At 49.0% G+C, this 20337-nt stretch overlaps 2 protein-coding genes across 2 annotated transcripts in view; one reads left to right on the top strand and one right to left on the bottom strand.

Annotated features, from left to right (window-relative positions):
- Positions 1 to 15039, top strand: part of LOC120054809 (procollagen galactosyltransferase 2-like) — a 37871-nt gene extending 22832 nt beyond the window's left edge. The window contains exons 4-12 of the mRNA XM_039002452.1: positions 87 to 221; positions 398 to 602; positions 2241 to 2360; positions 6833 to 6906; positions 7773 to 7879; positions 8070 to 8202; positions 8325 to 8452; positions 8556 to 8762; positions 14153 to 15039. Of these exons, the coding sequence (XP_038858380.1) occupies positions 87 to 221; positions 398 to 602; positions 2241 to 2360; positions 6833 to 6906; positions 7773 to 7879; positions 8070 to 8202; positions 8325 to 8452; positions 8556 to 8762; positions 14153 to 14432 (1389 nt within the window). The 3' untranslated portion in view covers positions 14433 to 15039. The remainder of the gene's footprint in view (positions 1 to 86; positions 222 to 397; positions 603 to 2240; positions 2361 to 6832; positions 6907 to 7772; positions 7880 to 8069; positions 8203 to 8324; positions 8453 to 8555; positions 8763 to 14152) is intronic.
- Positions 15040 to 18427: 3388 nt separating this feature from the next.
- LOC120055201 (putative C->U-editing enzyme APOBEC-4) lies at positions 18428 to 19638 on the bottom strand. Its single transcript, XM_039003122.1, has 2 exons — positions 19298 to 19638; positions 18428 to 19199 (listed from the first exon to the last, which is right to left on the bottom strand). The coding sequence occupies exons 1-2, from the start codon at positions 19636 to 19638 to the stop codon at positions 18428 to 18430; spliced, it is 1113 nt and encodes a 370-aa protein (XP_038859050.1).
- Positions 19639 to 20337: the final 699 nt, after the last annotated feature.

Genomic DNA, 20337 nt, shown 5'->3' with positions numbered 1-20337 from the left:
GACTGCATACCTGCAATACTAGATGTTTGTTAGATTACATTCTGTGTATTTATGCGGTATCCTGCTCTGTCTCTCTCCGTATCTAGTTTGCAGACGGTGATAACCTGCTGACCAACCCAAAGATTCTCAACCTGCTCATGGCTGAGAACCTGACTCTGGTAGCTCCCATGCTAGAGTCACGCTCTCTCTACTCTAACTTCTGGTGTGGCATCACCCCACAGGTAAACAGCCTAATAGAGACCACATCATTTGTCTCTTTGTCACTTCTTCACCTTGGCAATTAAAGTAATTCTAATTACCATTTGGGACCTCATAGCCCTTCACATTTTAAATTCTCTCTCTGTCTCCTTCTATCTTCATCTTTCTCCCTCTCCACTTCTCTCCATCTCTCCCCCAGGGTTACTACAAACGTACCCCTGACTACCAGCCAATCAGGGAGTGGAAGCGTCTGGGTTGCTTCGCTGTACCCATGGTGCACTCTACCTTCCTGCTGGACCTGAGGCGTGGCGCGAGCAGGGAGCTGGCCTTCTACCCCCCTCACCCTGACTACAGCTGGGCCTTCGATGACATCATGGTGTTCTCCTTCTCTGCCCGGCAGGCAGGTCAGAGTTCAACACACACCCCCAACCCCAATCGCCCCCCATCCCTTCAACCCCGCCATGTGTGGTCACCATGAGCCTGTTCAGAAACAAAATCCTAGTCCATGTTATTGGATGTGTTGTAAAACATAGCCCTCACACTATAGCTACCCCACCCACGCACCAACTGTGTAAGCTTAGAGTCATATAGCCTGGTTCAGAAACAACCTCTAGTACTATGTCTTGTGCTGAAGGCATGTTTTACAAAATAACCGATCAGGTGTTTAAATGAGGGAAACAAGGCAGGCTGGGTAATTGACACCAGATGTGTGACTTAATTACTTGACTGAATGTGTGTAATTATACAATAATTTCGCTACACCCACAAACACGTGTATGTGACCAATAACATTTGATTTGATTTAATTGTTCTGGCTAATGATTGGTAGAGTACAAGCAGAACTATTACACACATAACAGGAATGCACAAACACGTACTAAAAACACAGTAATGTCACACACTCACATCTCACTGTCTCTCTCTCTCATACGCACGCACACAACTCTCACACACACACTCACATCTCACTGTCTCTCTCTCTCATACGCACGCACACAACTCTCACACACACACTCACATCTCACTGTCTCTCTCTCTCATACGCACGCACACAACTCTCACACACACACTCACATCTGACTGTCTCTCTCTCCCATACGCACGCACACAACTCTCACACACACACTCACATCTCACTGTCTCTCTCTCCCATACGCAGGCACACAACTCTCACACACACACTCACATCTCACTGTCTCTCTCTCTCATACGCAGGCACACAACTCTCACACACACACTCACATCTCACTGTCTCTCTCTCCCATACGCACGCACACATTGACACACACACGGCCATGTTCTTTAAGTGTTTCTTCCATTGGTTAGGGCATTAAACAATTCAATACAACCATTGATGTATTCTAAGCATAGATAATAACCGAGACAATACTAACTGTATCCATCTGAAATGCTACAGGAATATGATGATGACTAGTGACCACAGAATAATACTGATCATGAGTGATTGAACCTGTCAGACATCGAGTTCTTAGGTCCTAATACCCACAAATGGTACATGTTATTGAATGAATATGTAGACACGGTATGTATAGACATGGTATGTATGTACACTAAAGTGGCTAAGTTACTTATACACAAAACCATAGGTGTCCAATAGGCCTGCGGAAGCCAAAGTAAACCGAATTGAACTCGCCAAAACCATACAACTACTCCTGTCTACACAAAAACAAATACAATCCTTCAAAACACTACAACAGAGAGCGTGATTCGGCCACAGAGGATCACCAGCCTCTCCCAAAAAATTGCTCTGGATTGCTTCAAATCACAAGGCCAGAACATTATTGTATATATTCCGTCAGTTGTATATCCTTGTGCTTACTGTATCTTCCTTTAAATACTGTGGTTATATGAGACATTGTGTATGCTTAGCTGTTCGAGTCTGTAGGCTGTCTCCCAGCATGCACTTCGCCGATACAATCATGGTAGTGTTTGTGTATAGCAGTGTCTGTTTCCAGATGTCCAGGTGTTTGTGTGTATCAGTGTGTTGTTGATGAACTCTGTGTGACTGTGTTTGTTTCCAGATGTGCAGATGTACGTGTGTAACAGAGAGCACTATGGCTTCCTGCCGGTTCCTCTGAAGGCCTCGCAGAATGTTGACGACGAGAAGGAGAGCTTCACACACACCATCGCTGAGGCCATGAGTAAGCACACACACCTATGACACACACACACACACCTCTCTAAATAACACAGTCCCCTACAGATGGTCCACTAACACTGACCCAAGCCTTAACCCTGAACTTAACCCTAACCCTTAAGCCAAAACCTATCCTTAACCCTGACGCTTATCACCGGAATTGCAGTTAATAGTTTAAGTATCTATAGCCCATCACTACTTCTTTCTCTCTCAGGCCTGCTGCAGTGCTTTACTAACTCCAAAGATTATCTATTATATTGACAAGATAGTCGAGTGACCACTCTAACAATGGAAATACATGTCCTCAAAGATGGCGGGAAGAGGCGAGACCATTCTAGTCTATTAGAGAGCAGATACACTTGTAAACAGCCACAACTCCAATATGAAGTTGTTTTATCAAGTTGACGAAATGCCACTTGCGTCCATTTATATGACTGCATTCGTTATAACGACACAGGGCGAGACCCAGATACAGACACAGGAGGCAGATGGTTTGAGTCTCTGATATTTATTGAGCAACAAGGGGCAGGCAGGAGGCAGGTCGAGGACAGACAAGAGTTCATAACCAGGTCAGAGTGCAAACGGTAAAGGGTGGCAGGCAGGCTTGAGGTCAGAGGCAGACAGAATGGTCAGGCAGGCAAGCTCAGTGTCAGGGCAGGCAAGAGGTCAAAACCGGAAGGACTAGAAAAAACAGACTAGGAAAAACAGGAACTCGGAAAACACGCTGGTTGACTTGACAAGACAAGACGAACTGGCAACAGACAAACAGAGAACACAGGTATAAATACACTGAGGGTAATAGGGAAGATGGGTGACACCTGGAGGGGGGTGGAGACAATCACAAGGACAGGTGAAACAGATCAGGGTGTGACAGTACCCCCCCCCCCCCCCCCCCCCCCCCCCCCCCCCCAGGGGCACCACCTGGCGTCCTACCTGGTTGACCAGGGTGCTGGCGATGAGAGCCGGGTCCAGGATGTCCTTAGCGGGGACCCAGCACCTCTCCTCCGGGCCATAACCCTCCCAGTGAACCAGGCACTGGAAACCCCTGCCCCGTGGTCGAACACTCAGGAGGCTTCTCACCGTGTACGCCAGATGGCCATCGAAGACACGGGGAGGGGGGGTGGGCATGGAAACAGAAGATAAAGGGCTGTGAGACAAGGGCTTAATCCTGAACATATGAAAAGTAGGGTGTATACGGAGGGTACAGGGTAACAGAAGACAAACAGCAGTGGGACTAAGGACTCTAAAGATGGGGAAGGGACCAATGAAACGGGGGGACAGTTTGTGGGACTCCACCCGGAGGGGCAAGTCCCATGTTGATAGCCATACCCTTTGCCCAAGACGATAACGGGGAGCCGGCGTCCAGCAGTGGTCCGCTTGTCGACGATACCTGGAGTTGGCCTTGAGAAGAGCCGCCCAGGCTCTTTTCCAGCGGACAAACACCTGGGCCAAGGGTATGTTGACTTCCTGTTCTTGCTCCGGGAAGAGCGGGGGCTGATTCCCCTTTCGAGTGCTCCATGGGGTGAGTCCACTGGCCAAGCAGGGAAGAGTGTTCCCGGGCATACTCCACCCAGATCAGTTGTTGGCTCCAGGTAGTGGGGTTGGTTGAGACGAGGCACCGTAGGGTCGTTTCCAGGTCATGGTTCGCTCGCTCCGACTGGCCGTTGGACTGGGGATGAAATCTGGAGGACAGGCTGGCCGACAAACCAATAAGGGTGCAGAACCCCTTCCAGAACCGGGAAGAGAACTGAGGATCCCGGTCGGAGATCATGTCCACTGGGAGTCCATGGATCCGGAAGATGTGCTGCACCATGAGCTGAGGGTAGTTTGGGGAGAGGAATGAAATGGGTGGCTTTGGAAAACCGATCCACTACTGTCAGGATGACGGTGTTGCCATCAGACGGAGGAAGCCCAGTGACAAAATCCAGAGAAATATGGAACGAGGGGCGATGAGGAACGGGCAGTGGTTGAAGGAGGACCAGCGGAGCTTTCTGTGGAGTCTTATTCTGGGCACATACTGTGCATGCAGTGACAAAGGCAGAGGCATCAGGAACCATAGTGGGCCACCAGAAGCGTTGTCAGAGGAAGGCCAGTGTTTGACAGGAGCCATGAGGACAGGTAAGCCTGGAGGAATGAGCCCATTCCAGGACCTGGTACCGGGCCGAATCAGTGACAAACATCCGGTTAGCCAGGCCCCCTCCAGGGTCCGATGGTGTGGCAGCGGAACTGTACAGGCGAGAGAGAGCATCTGGCTTCACATTCTTAGACCCTGGGCGGTATGAGATGGTGAAGTTGAACCTGGTGAATAACAGAGCCCAACGGGCCTGCCTAGAGTTAAGGCGCTTGGCTGTGCGGAGATATTCCAAATTCTTATGATCGGTCCAAACCAAAATGGATGTTCCGCACCTTCCAGCCAGTGCCTCCACTCCTCCAGCGCCATCTTGACCGCCAGAAGTTCGTAGTTACCTACGTCGTAGTTTCTCTCAGCGGAGTTGAGACGATGGGACAGGAAAGCACAGGGATGGAGCTTTTGGTCCTGGGCAGATTGCTGGGACAGGATGGCCCCCACTCCAACATCAGAAGCATCGACCTCAACCACAAACTGACGGGACAGGTCCGGATGGACGAGGATGAGGCAGTAGTGAACCAATGCTTAAGATCCACAAAGCCCTGTCAACCGCTGGGGACCATGTGAACGGTACCTTGGGAGAAGTGAGTGTAGAGAGGGGAGCCGCCAGTGTGCTGTAGACCCGGATGAAGCGGCGGTAGAAATTAGCAAACCCCAGGAAACGTTGCAGTTGCACTCTGGACGTGGGTTGGGGCCAATGCACCACCACTCTCACTTTTTCAGGATCCATCTGGACATTTCCTTTAGCGATGACGTATCCCAGAAAGGAGATAGTAGAGCGGTGAAACTTGCACTTCTCAGCTTTCACAAACAACTGGTTCTCCAGGAGGTGCTGGAGGACTTGTCGGACGTGTTCTTGGGCAGACCGGGAGAAAACAAGGATGTCGACGAGGTAGACAAACACAAAACGATTCAGCATGTCACGGATCCCATTGTTGACCAGGGCCTGGAAAACAGCGGGAGCGTTGGTGAGCCCAAATGGCATGACCAGATACTCATAGTGTCCACTGGCCGTGTTGAAAAGCATCTTTAACTCGTCCCCCTCACGTATCTGAACGAGATGGTAGATATTCCGAAGGTCCAACTTGGAAAGATGGTAGCCCCCTGGAGAGGTTCGAAAGCAGAGGAGAGGAGTGGCAGGGGGTAACGATTCTTAATTGTGATGTCATTGAGGCCCCGGTAGTCGTTGCATGGACGCAGGGTCTTGTCCTTTTCCACAAAGAAAAATCCTGCGCTGGCAGGTGATGCAGAAGGACGAATGCTCCCAGCAGCCAGAGAGTCCTCAATGTACTCTTCCATGGCCTTGGTCTCAGGGCCGGATAGGGAATATAGCCGACCTCGAGGCGGTGTGGTGTCCGGGAGGAGGTCAATGGCACAATCATAGGGACGATGTGGAGAGGTAGCACGAAACTTGTTGAATACCTCCAGGAGATCATGGTACTCTGTGGGAACAGTAGAGAAATCCGAGGCTTTACTTAAACCCCGAGGTGGACGTCTCGGGGGCGGTTGCTCCGCTTTAAGACAGTGGGAGTGACAGAACGGGCTCCAACCCAGGATTGAACCCGTGGTTCAGTCAATAACGGGATTGTGCTTTTGGAGCCAAGAAAGTCCCAACACAACAGGGACGTGAGGGGATTCAATGAGGAGAAGCTCCTCATGTTTTTTGATGGTAGCTCCCTGCAGGGAGACAACGTGATGGAGCTGGTCTGCATCTGCTGGGTCAGTCAGGGCCAGTTTGTACTATAACAACGCAAGGCGAGACCCAGATGCAGACACAGGAGGCAGGTGGTTCGAGTCTCTGATATTTATTGAGCAACAAGGGGCAGGTCGAGCACATGCAAAAGGTCATAACCAGGTCCGAGTCCAAACGGTACAGGGCGGCAGGCAGGCTTGTGGTCAGGGGCAGGCAGAATGGTTAGGCAGGCGGGCTCAGTGTCAGGACAGGCAAGAGGTCAAAACCGGGTGGACTAGGAAAAACAGGAACTCGGAAAACACGCTGGTAAGCTTGACAAGACAAACTGGCAACAGACAAACAGAACATTCATAACCTAACCATCACAAAACATCTATTCTATCAAATAAGCCTCAAGTAGGAAATTAGCAATTGCATTTTTTGTTGACCAAATTTGACACTGACCACAATTCCTCACTTCGTGGTCTTATTGTCATGGGCAGACTAAACCCTCTCGCTTCGCCTCTTCCTCTCTGCTAACTCTAGTTCTCTTTCCTTCCTCCCTTAGCATTTCTCTCTGCTCATGAGAATGGTAAATAAACCAGTTTGACCCTAGAGGAAATACTCTCTCTGATCCCACTCTGCTGTATTAACTCTAACTTCTCTGTTTCTACAGTTGATCACAACATAGCACCCTCAGAGTACCTGTACAATCCCGAGATGCCGCAGGACAAGATGGGCTTTGATGAGGTACAGTAAGACACTGGCCCTGACTGTTTAGAGCAGGGGTGGGCAATATACAGACCCGGCCCGCGAGACCATTCAATCTGGCCCGGGGAGGTTTAAGTATATATAGACACACATTTGTGGGGGAATTATTTGGGGTTAAAAAAAAACGACCCAAGTGTAACATAGACACTGGGAGTCGGGAACCAAGTGCAAGTGGTGTGTTTAATAATAAACAGAACAATACAAGAAACAAGAGTAGCATATGGACATGAAACACAGTGAATACTGCCTGGGGAATGAACCTAAGGGAGTGCCAGATAAAGGGGAGGTAATGAGTGAGGTAATGCAGTCCAGGTGTTCCTCATGATGAAGCGCAGGTATGCGTAATGATTGATGCCAGGTGTGCGTAATGATGGTTGCCAGGACCGGTGGTTAGTAAACCAGTGATGTTGAGCGCCGGAGGGGAGGAATGGGTGTAGACGTGACACCAGGCCACTCTTGAACGTCTGAAACCAGATAGAAAGTATGTAGAAATGATAATGGAACTACAAGTTTTCAAATAACTGACCTTTTTTCTGGCCCACAAATTGCTTTTGCAAAACAAATCGGTCTGAAAATATTCTCTGCATCCCTTCACTTAATTCTGAGATCCCAATGTGGCCCTCGAGCCTAATTTATTGCCCACCCCTGGTTTAGAGGAACTATTTATATTGATGTGACATTTATTTCTCACCCTCCCTTTCCTGCTCTTACTTCCTGTTCCTTCATCCATTACCCCCCTGTCTCTCCCCTTTTTCCCAACTCTACTTTCCTACTCTGATTACTCCCCCTCTTCCTCCTGATTGCTCACTCCCTCTCTCCCCCTTCCTTCCCTCCATTCGTTTCAGATATTCCTGATCAATCTGAAACGTCGTCTGGACAGGAGACAGCGGATGTTGAGCACAATGGCCTCTCTGGGTCTGCAGGCCACCATCACTGACGCAGTGGATGGCAAGTAGGTCTCTCTCTCACACACACACACACACACACACACACACACACACACACACACACACACACACACACACACACACACACACACAAGATTGCATAGCTGCATGGGACACTATGGTTTAAATGAGTTCTCTGTTCATCGATCACAATCCCTCTCTTTCTCTCTCTCACTCTCCTTCTCTCTCTCTCAGGGCTCTGAACTCTTCTCAGCTGCAGGCGTTGGGTATAGAGATGATTCCAGGTTATAAGGACCCGTACTCTGGCCGTGTTTTAACCAGAGGAGAGATAGGCTGCTTCCTCAGCCACCACTCCACCTGGGTACAGGTACGCTGAACTAACCATACTATCCTTACGATAGATGGATGGATGCAGATCCCCTATCCTCTCAGTGGTTGTGTCCTCTTGCGGATTTGTGACCTCAGACCTATTCTCTGTGCTGTTGTCAGATGGCGGAGCATGGTCTTTCCAAGGTGCTGGTGCTGGAGGATGACGTGCGCTTTGAGCCCAGGTTTAAGAGGCGAATGATGACCATCATAGAGGAAGTAGAGAAGGCCCAGCTGGACTGGGATCTCATGTAAGAAATAAGTCTACAAGTAGCATTGTTATGATGTGTAATTCTAAATGTTGGGCTTATGTATAATTCATTCCATCTATCGTTCTCTCTCTCTCTCCTGCAGCTATGTTGGGCGCAAGCGTATGCAGGTGCGCCAGCCGGAGCGTTCGGTGGAAGGGGTTAATAACCTTGTGGAGGCTGACTACTCTTATTGGACGCTGGGCTATGCCCTGTCAGCGCAGGGTGCCAGGAAGCTGCTGGCTGCTCAGGCCTTCAGCAAGATGCTACCTGTCGATGAGTTCTTCCCTGTCATGTTCAACAAACACCCCAAGTAAGTGACTGGCTGACTGCACTGACACAGATGGGGACAGATAGGGGGTCAGACAGGGGGACGGACAGACAGGGAACGGACAGGAGAACCGACGGGGACAGACAGAGGGACAGGGAAGTGCATAGAAAGACTGCTAGAGACAGAAAGACAAACAGACTCGTATTGAGATACCATCTGCATGAAGGACAGACTTATTTTAGCATCTACATTTATAACAGCATTTACATTGTATGCAGAGGAGTGCAGAAACAAACACGGAGAGGATGCAGACAGAGTTACAGTCAATGTCAGACAGACAAACACAGAGACTAGAAACAGACTAGACGACCAATCAGAACAAAAATGAAGTGTGACGCACAGTAATGCATACATAGGCAAAAATACATGTGTCTATATAGCCTCCATATAGACTCTATGGTATGGTGAGTGCTGTTTTAGAGGTACACCAGCATGTCCCTGTCTTCCTCTTCTTTCTCCCTCACTCATTCTCTTCAACACCTTTCCCCATGCCATCTCTCTCTTGCCTCCTCATTTTCTCTTCCTCTCTCTCGCTCTCTATTCATCTGTCTCCCCCTCTCTCTCTTGTATGGAGTGGGTCCCTTTCCCATAGGCCATGGAAAGTTCCCAGGGATCAATGGGTAAGGTGTCCCTCGTAGGACACACAATGGTTCCCTATCTGTCTGCTTCCTCCTGGGGAAATCCTGCTCTACCCCTCTCTCCCCCTCTTAGCCCCATCTCTGTCTCTGACACCCTGCCCTCTGCCTCTCCTTGCTCCCCTGCCCCTTTTTTCCCTCACTCTTCCTACTCCTCTTTGCATTTTCCCCTCTGTCCTCCCCTCTGTCCTCCCCTCTCTTCCCGTCTCTCTTCCTCTCCCTCTCTCTTTCCCTCACTCTGGCTCTCGGAGGAATGTGGGTCCGGAATGGTTATTCCCGCTACTGGTGAGAGGGACAGGATTCCCATTGATCCAGAGCTGAGCATGGGGGTGGGGAGAGATGGACAGGGAGAGACTGTGTGTGTGTGTGTGTGTGTGTCTGTGTGTCTGTGTGTCTGTGTGTCTGTGTGTCTGTGTGTCTGTGTGTCTGTGTGTCTGTGTGTGAAATAAAATTCAATTAATTAAAATCTACTTTTATTTGTCACATGCTTCGTAAACAGGGCCCATCCCAACGATGTAGAGAGAAAAATATATAAAAAATAATAACACAACGAATAAATACACAATGAGTAATGAATGATAACTTGGCTATATACACAAGGTACCAGTACCGAGTCGATGTGCAGTGGTATGAGGTAATTGAGGTAGCTATGTACTGTACATATAGGTAGGGGTAAAGTGATTAGGCAACAGGATAGATAATAAACAGTAGCAGCAGCGTATGTGATGAATCAAAAGGGTCATCACATATGTCAATGCAGATAGTCCGGGTAGCAATTTGGTTAACTTATGTCTTGGGGATAGAAGCTGTTCAGAGTCCTGTTGGTTCCAGACTTGGTGCATCGGTACCGCTTGCTGTGAGGTAGCAGAGAGAACAGTCTGTGTCTTGGGTGGCTGGAGTCTTTGACAATTGCTAGGGCCTTCCTCTGACATCGCCTGATATAGAGGTCCTGAATGGCAGGGAGTTAGGCCCCAGTGATGTACTGGACCGTATGCACTACCCTCTGTAGCGCCTTGCGGTCGGATGCCAAGCAGTTGCCATACCAAGTGGTGATGCAGCCAGTCAAGATGCTCTTAATGGTGCAGCTAATTAATCTCTCAGCACTACTGACCTCTCTATAGGGTGTGTGTGTGTGTATCCGTCTGTGTGTCTGTGTATCCGTGTGCGTGCGTGTCTGAGTGTGAGTATGAATTACTATGTAAATACAGACCACAGCGTGTGTTTGTGTGTGTGTGAGAGAGAGCACAGGAGAGGGAAAGAGAAGGAGTGCTATGTAAACACACAGTCAGCAATGTGTGTAGTTGGTAAACGTTGGTTGTGTAATATGTGTGGGAAATTTCAATATGTGAGTATCTGAGAGCGAGAAAGAGAGAGCTAAGTCTGGAGAGAGTGAATGAGCGTGAAAGTGGGTTAGGGATGCCCTGCAGTTTCTCCTCTCCTCTGCCTGCTCTGTGCTGACGCTGGGAGAATTAAACACTCAGACTAAGTCTCTCTCAGGGTTCACCTCCCTGGCCAGAAATTCAGGCATTAGGTTACACTCTCCTTGAGTGCTGACACTCAAATGGCCACAGGGGGGGCTGACCTCCACCAGCTGACCTCTGGCTGACAGGGGGGGCTGACCTCCACCAGCTGACCTCTGGCTGACAGGGGGGCTGACCTCCACCAGCTGATCTCTGGCTGACAGGGGGGCTGACCTCCACCAGCTGACCTCTGGCTGACAGGGGGGGCTGACCTCCACTAGCTGACCTCTGGCTGACAGGGGGGGCTGACCTCCACTAGCTGACCTCTGGCTGACAGGGGGGCTGACCTCCACCAGCTGACCTCTGGCTGACAGGGGGGGGCTGACCTCCACTAGCTGACCTCTGGCTGACAGGGGGGGCTGACCTCCACCAGCTGACCTCTGGCTGACAGGGGGGGCTGACCTCCACCAGCTGACCTCTGGCTGACAGGGGGGGCTGACCTCCACCAGCTGACCTCTGGCTGACAGGGGGGCTGACCTCCACCAGCTGACCTCTGGCTGACAGGGCCTGACTGATTGAAGTGGACGTGTCACTTCTCTCCCCTCTCTGCACCCCTGCCACTCTCTGACTCACTTAGATTTATTATTATTTTAATTTTATTTTTTACCTTTATTTAATCAGGTAGGCCAGTTGAGAACAAGTTCTAATTTACAACTGCGACCTGGCCAAGATAAAGCAAAGCAGTGCGACACAAGCAACAACACAGAGTTACACATGAAATAAACAAACATACAGTCAATAATATAATAGAAAAAAAGTCTATATACAGTGTGTGCAAATGAGGTAGGATAAGGGAGGTAAGGCAATAAATAGGCCATAGTTGCAAAATAATTACAATATAGCAATTAAACACTGGAGTGATAGATGTGCAGAAGATGAGTGTACAAGTAGAGATACTTGGGTGCAAAGGAGCAAAATAAATAACAGTATGGGGATGAGGTAGTTGGATGGGCTATTTACAGATGGGCTGTGTACAGCTGCAGCGATCGGTAAGCTGCTCTGACAGCTGATGCTTAACATTAGTGAGGGAGATATAAGTCTCCAACTTCAGTGATTTTTGCAATTCGTTCCAGTCATTGGCAGCATAGAACTGGAAGGAAAGGCGGCCAAAGAGGTGTTGGCTTTGGGAGTGACCAGTGAAATATACCTGCTGGAGAGTGTGCTGCAGGGGGGCTGGTGTTGCTATGGTGACCAGTGAGCTGAGACAAGGCGGAGCTATACCTAGCAAAGGCTTATAGATGACCTGGAGCCAGTGGGTTTGGCGACGAATATGAAGCGAGGACCAGCCAACAGGAGCATACAGGTCGCAGTGGTGGGTAGTATATGGGGCTTTGGTGACAAAACAGATGGCACTGTGATAGACTGCATCCAAATTTCTGAGTAGAGTGTTGGAGGCTAATTTGTAAATTACATCGCCAAAGTCGAGGATCGGTAGGATAGTCAGTTTTACGAGGGTGTGTTTGACAGCAGGAGTGAAGGAGGCTTTGTTGCGAAATAGGAAGTTGATTCTAGATTTAACTTTGGATTGGAGATGCTTAATGTGAGTCTGGAAGGAGATTTTACAGTCTAGCCAGACACCTAGGTATTTATAGTTGTCCACATATTCTAAGTCAGAACCGTCCAGAGTAGTGATGCTAGTCGGGCGGGCGGGTGCGGGCAGCGATCGGTTGAAGAGCATGCATTTCGTTTTACTAGCATTTAAGAGCAGTTGGAGGCCACGGAAGGAGTGTTGTATGGTGTTGAAGCTTGTTTGGAGGTTAGTTAACACAGTGTCCAAAGAAGGGCCAGATGTATACAGAATGGTGCCGTCTGTGTAGAGGTGGATCAAATAATGACCCGCAGCATTGATGTATACAGAGAAAAGAGTCGGCCCGAGAATTGAACTCTGTGGCCCCCCCATAGACTGCCAGAGGTCCGGACAACAGGCCCTCCGATTTGACACACTGAACTCTATCTGAGAAGTAGTTAGTGAACCAGGCGAGGCAGTCATTAGAGAAACCAAGGCTGTTGAGTCTGCCGATAAGAATACGGTGATTGACAGAGTCAAAATCCTTGGCCAGGTCGATGAAGATGGCTGCACAGTACTGTCTTTTATCGATGGCGGTTATGATATCGTTTAGGACCTTGAGTGTGGCTGAGGTGCACCCGTGACCAGCTCGGAAACCAGATTGCATAGCGGAGAAGGTACGGTGGGATTTGAAATGGTTGGTGATCTGTTTGTTCACTTGGCTTTCGAAGACTTTAGAAAGGCAGGGCAGGATGGATATAGGTCTGTAACAGTTTGGGTCTAGAGTTTCTCCCCCTTTGAAGAGGGGGATGACCGTGGCCGCTATCCAATCTTTAGGAATCTCAGATGATAGGAAATAGAGGTTGAACAGACTAGTAATAGGGGTTGCAACAATGGCGGTGGATAATTTTAGGAAGAGAGGGTCCAGATTGTCTAGCCCAGCTGATTTGTAGGGATCCAGATTTTGTAGCTCTTTCAGACTTCTGGATTTGGGTGAAGGAGAAGTGTGGGGGGGGGCTTGGGCCAGTTGCTGCGGTGGGTGCAGAGCTGTTGGCCGGGGCTGGGGTAGCCAGGTGGAAAGCATGGCCAGCAGTAGAGAAATGCTTATTGAAATTCTCGATTATCGTGGTTTTATCGGTGGTGACAGTGTTTCCTAGCCTCAGTGCAGTGGGCAGCTGGGAGGAGGTACTCATATTCTCCATGGACTTTACAGTGTCCCAAAACTTTTTGGAATTAGTGCTGCAGGATGAAAATGTATGTTTGAAAAAGCTAGCCTTTGCTTTCCTGTATGACTGTGTGTATTGGTTCCTGACTTCCCTGAAAAGTTGCATATCGCGGGACTATTCGAAGCTAGTGCAGTATGCCGCAGGGTGTTCTTGTGCTGGTCAAGGGCAGTCAGGTCTGGAGTGAACCAAGGGCTATGTCTGTTCTTAGTTCTATATTTTAATGATGACATGTTAAAGTGTCTTTTCAAGATACTGGAATACTCCGTCTATTACTCTGTGTCTCTGCCAGCTTCCATGATTAAATTTGACCAGGTGGTGCTGAATTACCATATATGAGCCTCTCCTTTCTGTGCCCCTGTATCATTCTGCATGGTGCACGAAATGCACTTTGATGACAGATGACTATTTCTTCCTCCCTCCTTCTATGTGTGATACTCTCTGATGTGTCAATGAACCCTCCTCTCTTTCCCCTTCTCTCCGTCAGTTCCGACTTCATGTCTCACTTTGAGCCTCGGGACCTGAAGGCCTTCTCTGTGGAGCCCCTCCTCCTGTACCCCACCCACTACACGGGCGAGCCGGGCTACGTGAGTGACACGGAGACCTCCACCATCTGGGACGATGAGGCCACCGCCACCGACTGGGACCGCCTGCACCAGCATGCCAGGAAGACAGAGCAGCAAGGCCGCATCCACACCGTGGCTCAGAACAGTGTGACGGGAGACTCACCTCCGCCTGCCGCCCGCTCCACACGAGATGAACTCTGAGAAGGAAGAGAGAGAGACTTGTAGACGTGCTTTTGCACACACACACACACACACACACACACACACACACACACACACACACACACACACATCCAACTGGATACACAGTCAACTATTCTGCTCAGTGCTTTTTCTCATTGGATATCTGCTGTCTACTAGCATATTAGCAGGCTGAGATGTGAATCCCATTGGATACCTGGTGAAGGGCGGAGTGGTCTGTGCACTGAGGAAGTGGGCCCAGGACCTCAGATGTATTTATTCCCCATGCGCTCTACAGTCTGACACACACACACACACACACACACACACACACACACACACACACACACACACACACACACACACACAGTCAGAGAGAGACCTTGAAGAGACTCAGAGAGAAGGACTGGTGGGACCTGAACACCCACAACATGCAGGGACGATGTGAGAGAGAGACAGAGACTGGACGACCTGAGACTGCAACATGTGGAAGACAGATATTGCTGTTTGCAGTACAGAGATAAAACTCACAAACCAATGTTTATTGTATTGTTAAAAAAGGATGATTTTTGTAATTTAAAAATAACATGTGGTTTATGGGCAGCCCAGGGAATAAAGGAATCTTACAGCTGTCTGAAATGACGTTGTGTGTGTGTGCGCTTGTGTGCATGCAGGCTGGTGTTTGTGTTTTTCCATGATCGCAAGTATACCCAGGAGGGCTGTCAGTTGCTATGATGTCAGATCACTGTCACTACCAGACACACTCAACACATGTACATACACACTCATACACACATGCAAGAGCGCACACACACACTGTCACAATCATTTGCCATTTGATTCTTTGTAAGAAGCAGGTCAGGACAGAGATGATGGAGGACAGTGTTCCCCTGAGACAGTCAGCCTGTGAACCTGTAGATACTGTTGTAGCAGATAGCAGACTGGCCCTGTTACACACAGATCAGACTACACTCATCTGGCTCTGAGCTGAACCTGGCCTTTCATCTAACTGCAATGGTGGTGCTACAAATCTGTGTTTTCATTCACTCTGCAGTTTGTTTGTTTGATTTGGCCATATCTCCTGCTATCATCTCTGTTATGGTTACAGGGTTTGAAACGACTATGGTGTAAGGTTTTGGCCGTGTATTGCTGTTATTTCAATTGTATCACTAACCTAAACTACTGCACTGTTCCCACGACCTTGTCATGTCAACCTTACTGTCTGTAGCATAGACACAGCTTTGGTCGACGGCAACATTTCACTCAAGAACAAGATTCATGTACAGTAAATCCCATTTAGTTGGTGGCCACAGTTTTTCGGGCCCTAGTCATAGTCAAAGCATGTGCACTGTATGCATGTACAGGTAGACACTCAGCTCAGTATTCAGTACACTATGTTCTATCCCACGGTGTGCACCGTGGTCTGGTTATAGGAAATTCCTCTCTGGGTTTTACTGTTCCTGTCCGTAGAATCAGTCATTGAGGCTCAGACCTGCATGGGGAACAGAGGAAGGGAGAGAGAGAGAGAAGAGGAGAAACTGTCCAGAACGGAGGATTTTACGAGACACATGAGTTCCATAAAGAGACAGGCAGGTTGGATATGGAGAAGTCTGCCTCTGAGCCCTGAATACCTCTACTGCTGGACAGGAGGATGATAAGGAGGAGGCCACAGTAACCGACTGCACCATATCAGAACCACACCTCTAACCATACACGAACAGTCACTAGTTATTATGAGAGCCCAGTGTGGTGTTTGTTTGCCTGAGTGATTTAACTAACTGCGAAAATACCTGTGAACATGTTGATATTCTGTCTGTCTGTGTTGAAATTGTCCCTGAGTCTCAACCTCCTTCTGTTGAAATAGAGAGGCAATGTCGCCACCTGCTGGTCATGAGCAGGTGTTGAATTTGGAATTCAGAGGTGGAGGAGGAGCCCCATTTGACAGGTTAGAGTTAGGGTTGAGCCATGTTGACTGTTATCCGCCATGTCTCTCCACACTTTCCTCTTGTCCTATGTCCACACCCTGGCTCAACCCTTACCCTAACCCTGGTTTATTTAAGCAATAAGGCCAGAGGGGGTGTAGCATATGGCCAATATACAACGGCTAAGGGCTGTTCTTATGGATACCTGGATACCAGCTGTTAGCTGTGGTATATTGCCTATATACCACAAACCTCCGAGGTGCCTTATTGCTATTATTAACTGGTTACCAATGTAATTAGAGCAGTAACAACATTTTTTTGTCATACCCATGGTATACCATCTGATATACCACGTCTTTCAGCCAATCAGCATTCAAGGCTGGAAACACCCAGTTTATAATGTACTTTTGATCCTACTTTTTATCTGGTTGTGAGTGATAATGCAAATTTCATTGATTAGAGTTATTACCTGAACGCAAAGGACAACCAGCCAGGGGATACCGATGGTACAGAAGGGGAATGTCTGACTAAATCAACAACGGCTTGGCTCATTTAGTAGGAGTCCCCTTTTCATTCAATGACCAATGACCATAGAGTACAAGGTTGAATTCTGTTTATTAAAATACTTTGGTTCACTCTCAAGCTGTAGTAATAAAGTACTGTCAGGCAGCACATGTGAAGATACTCACCCCAAAGACACAGGAACACAGGCATACATACACATACACGCAGATAGACGGCCACAGAGGACGTAAGATAGAGAGGTGCAGAGTGGCACTGCAGCTGTTAGTGTGAGTCAGTAGTTCAGCACTGCAGCTGTTAGTGTGAGTCAGTAGTTCAGCACTGCAGCTATTAGTGTGAGTCAGTAGTTCAGCACTGCAGCTGGAGAGGGAGCACGACGGGAGAGATAGTGTGTGATTGCTGTACTGTGTGTTAGTGTGTACGTATGTGAGTGTGAAAGCAAGAGATAAAGCTGGGGCCGAGTGGTTCTGATTTGCTGCTGCTGGACAGAGGCATCGCGGAGATGAATGTGTCAAGCGACAGTAGACGACAGAACAGACACATGATGGAGTGCGAGAAAATGAAGAGAGCATATCTTTAAGAGATTTCCCTCCATCTTTCTCTCTCTCTTTCTGTCCTCCTCCTCTATGCAGCAGAGCAGGCGATGCTAGTGTCTCTAATGGAGGGATTCTGCACACGCACTCAGGTAAGAAATACTGCTGACCACACACACTGAGTTATTACCTTTCTCTGTGTATCTGTTCATTCCTATTTTGTTTAATATCACCACCAAATGACTTCATAGTTTAGTTTGGAGTGGGCAGGGTATGGTTGTAATGAGATCGGTAGATTTGAAATATTAATGTGTTGAGCTTTATAAATAATATGTTTGTATGGGGAGTTGGAGAACTGGCCTGTCTGCTTTTCTACATACTTGAGCTGCATTTGTTTGTAGATATGTGAGGGTGTGTGCGCAGTATGCGTACATGTACAGTACTTCAGGGGGGTGCAGAGAGCGATAAAGCACACCTAACATCAGGTTGCTCAGATGAAGTCTGCAATGTTCATCAGTCCCAGTCTGTTCTGGCACATGCTTTCCCCTGCTTCTCCTCCCCTCTCCCCTTTTCCTCTCTTCCTGTTCTCCTCGTTTCCCCCTTTCCACTTCTCTCTACTCTGTCACTTCCCTTCCTTTCTCTCTCTCTATTTGTTTGCCCTGTGCTGCACCCCACCCGCCCCTCTCTCTTTCTCTCTCTCTCTCTCTCTGTTTGTTTGTCCGGCTATAGGCTACAGTGCTTCTCCAGTGTGCTCCAGAACCCTGTGCCCCTCTGAGCATCAGACTCACGCACACATGCAGAGTCCTCCCACCTCTCACCCTCCTGTCCTCTAGCCTCTAGCGCAGTGCCAAAACAGGGTGCATCTACATGGGTAGGCAGACAGGTATTCAGGCAAGTACACACTCACAGCAAACACAAACAGAGTATACGGAGCACACAATGCAAAACACAGCCGGCATCAACTCCATTCATTATTGTTGGTTAAATATTATGCACATGACAGTTTCATTTTTGAGAATTGTGTTGTGACTCCCCTGCACTATTTTCTTCTGGATCTTCTTCCTCTTTTCGAGTCTCTGTGCTGGGACTGACTGACTGCTGTTCCCACTTCCTTCTCTACCTCCCGCACTATCTCCACCAGCCGCCCAGGCAGCCGCAGACAGAGCAGGGGGGAGAAGAACCCAGAGGAAGAGGGAGGAGATTGGGGTTGACCCCTCCAAGGTGGAGGCATCCTGACATGTCTGACCACATTGATAGGGTGAAGATAGGCTGGGAGGGGGGCATGAACTACCCTAGGGTGGGGTGTGGAGATGCGCATGGATGTGTTCAGGTGTGGGGGAGGGAGCAGGGTGAGCGCTTGGGGAGTGTGGGTTCTCTCCACAGGCTCTGTGTATGTCCTCAGTGGGAGGTCCAAAAAGGCAGGGCCTATGCCTGTAATAGCTGATATGTGAATTGCATTAACCCTGTCCGCCTCTACCCTCTCAGGCAGCAGGGGGAGCTGTAGGGCCGACGGTGGGACATCTCTAACAAAACACCTTAGCAGATGCCCCCAAGCAGCTCCAGAGATGGGGCTGAGGGTGAGTCGTGGCCAGAGGGCAGCCAGGCTGCGGAGGCCTGTTTGGTTGTCCAGACTGTGGGTCTGGCTGGGGGCTGTGTGGTAGAGCTGGGAGAAGAGCAGGTCCAGGCGCACCCAGGGATAGTGCAGCAAGAAGGAGATCAGGGTCTGGGAACACTCCTGGCACGGAGTGTAGTTACAGTACAGTATGATGTAGCTCACTTCCTCACATACTTCTAGTACTGAGGACAAGTAGCTGGGGAGGCACACACAAGAGCCTTGCAGTAAATGCATACAATATCGACATTGCTACACAGTTTGCATTGAGAGTATGAGTGACAAACTCTGACTCACCCCTGATGGTCAAACAGCAGGGGCTCAGGGTGTTGACCTTGTGCAAGACAGTTGCTAGCCTGGCCCCTCTGCACTAAGGTCCCACTGGGGTCCCATAGCTCATAGAACAGCAGCAGGGCCCTGGCTCCCGAGGGCCCCATGGGGAAGCCAAATGCTTCACAGAACTGGGAGTAAGACACGGCTGCCTCTGCCCCAGTCAGGATGTGTTGGGGGCACTGAGGGCAGTCAGGAGAGCTGGACGGTGCCTGATGGTCACTCATCACACTGACCTGCAGGGGGCAGTACACACAGACACAGTGAAAATCTTCCAGGTAAACAAGTGTTGTACACGGGAACATCATGTTCACCACTTTACCAAAATATATGCACAACTAAATGTGTGGGAACGGCAGGGCATATCTATTGCAGTGTGTCTGTTGAGAGACAAATTTATTCTATGTAAATGGTCATTGTTATTCACAGGAGGGAAAAAATATTTTTCTTTAAGATGTATTGAGCTGCTGAGAGTCATATAGCTGATTCTTATTATGTAAGATGTGATATTCTTGTGTAACGGGGTGAAATGACTCAGTTATGCCAGAGGAGAGGAGAGACTGGGCTCTTGACTCAGTTGATTCATGATGAGTAACAGCTTCACTGGAAGGAAAGTAGAGACGTCTCTACAGAGCAAACATGACCCCATTGGCCACATGTGGGTATTTGGTGGACAAGGTGGACACAGTCTAGCCCACATCAGCCCAAAACAGACCAGCCTACAACAGCCCAACACGGTCCACACCAGCCCAACACAGGCCAGCCCACGCCAAGCCCAACACAGGATAGCCCACATCAATCACACATCAGCCCAACACAGGCTAACCCACACTAGCCCAACAGGGGCCAGACCACACTAAGCCCAGCACAAGCTAGCCACCACCAAGCCCAGCTAGAAGAGGGGGCTCAGTAGAATATTTGGGGGTATGGTGTGCACACAGGCCTTTTTCTGCAACCGTTACTGAGAGTATTGTTCCAGTTTAAGTGTTCTGTTGTGTGGTGTCCAA

This window comes from Salvelinus namaycush, chromosome 10 (assembly GCF_016432855.1).
Source record: "Salvelinus namaycush isolate Seneca chromosome 10, SaNama_1.0, whole genome shotgun sequence".
NCBI classification, from domain to species: Eukaryota; Metazoa; Chordata; class Actinopteri; order Salmoniformes; family Salmonidae; genus Salvelinus; species Salvelinus namaycush.
This window is presented reverse-complemented; position numbering and strand designations above follow the sequence as displayed.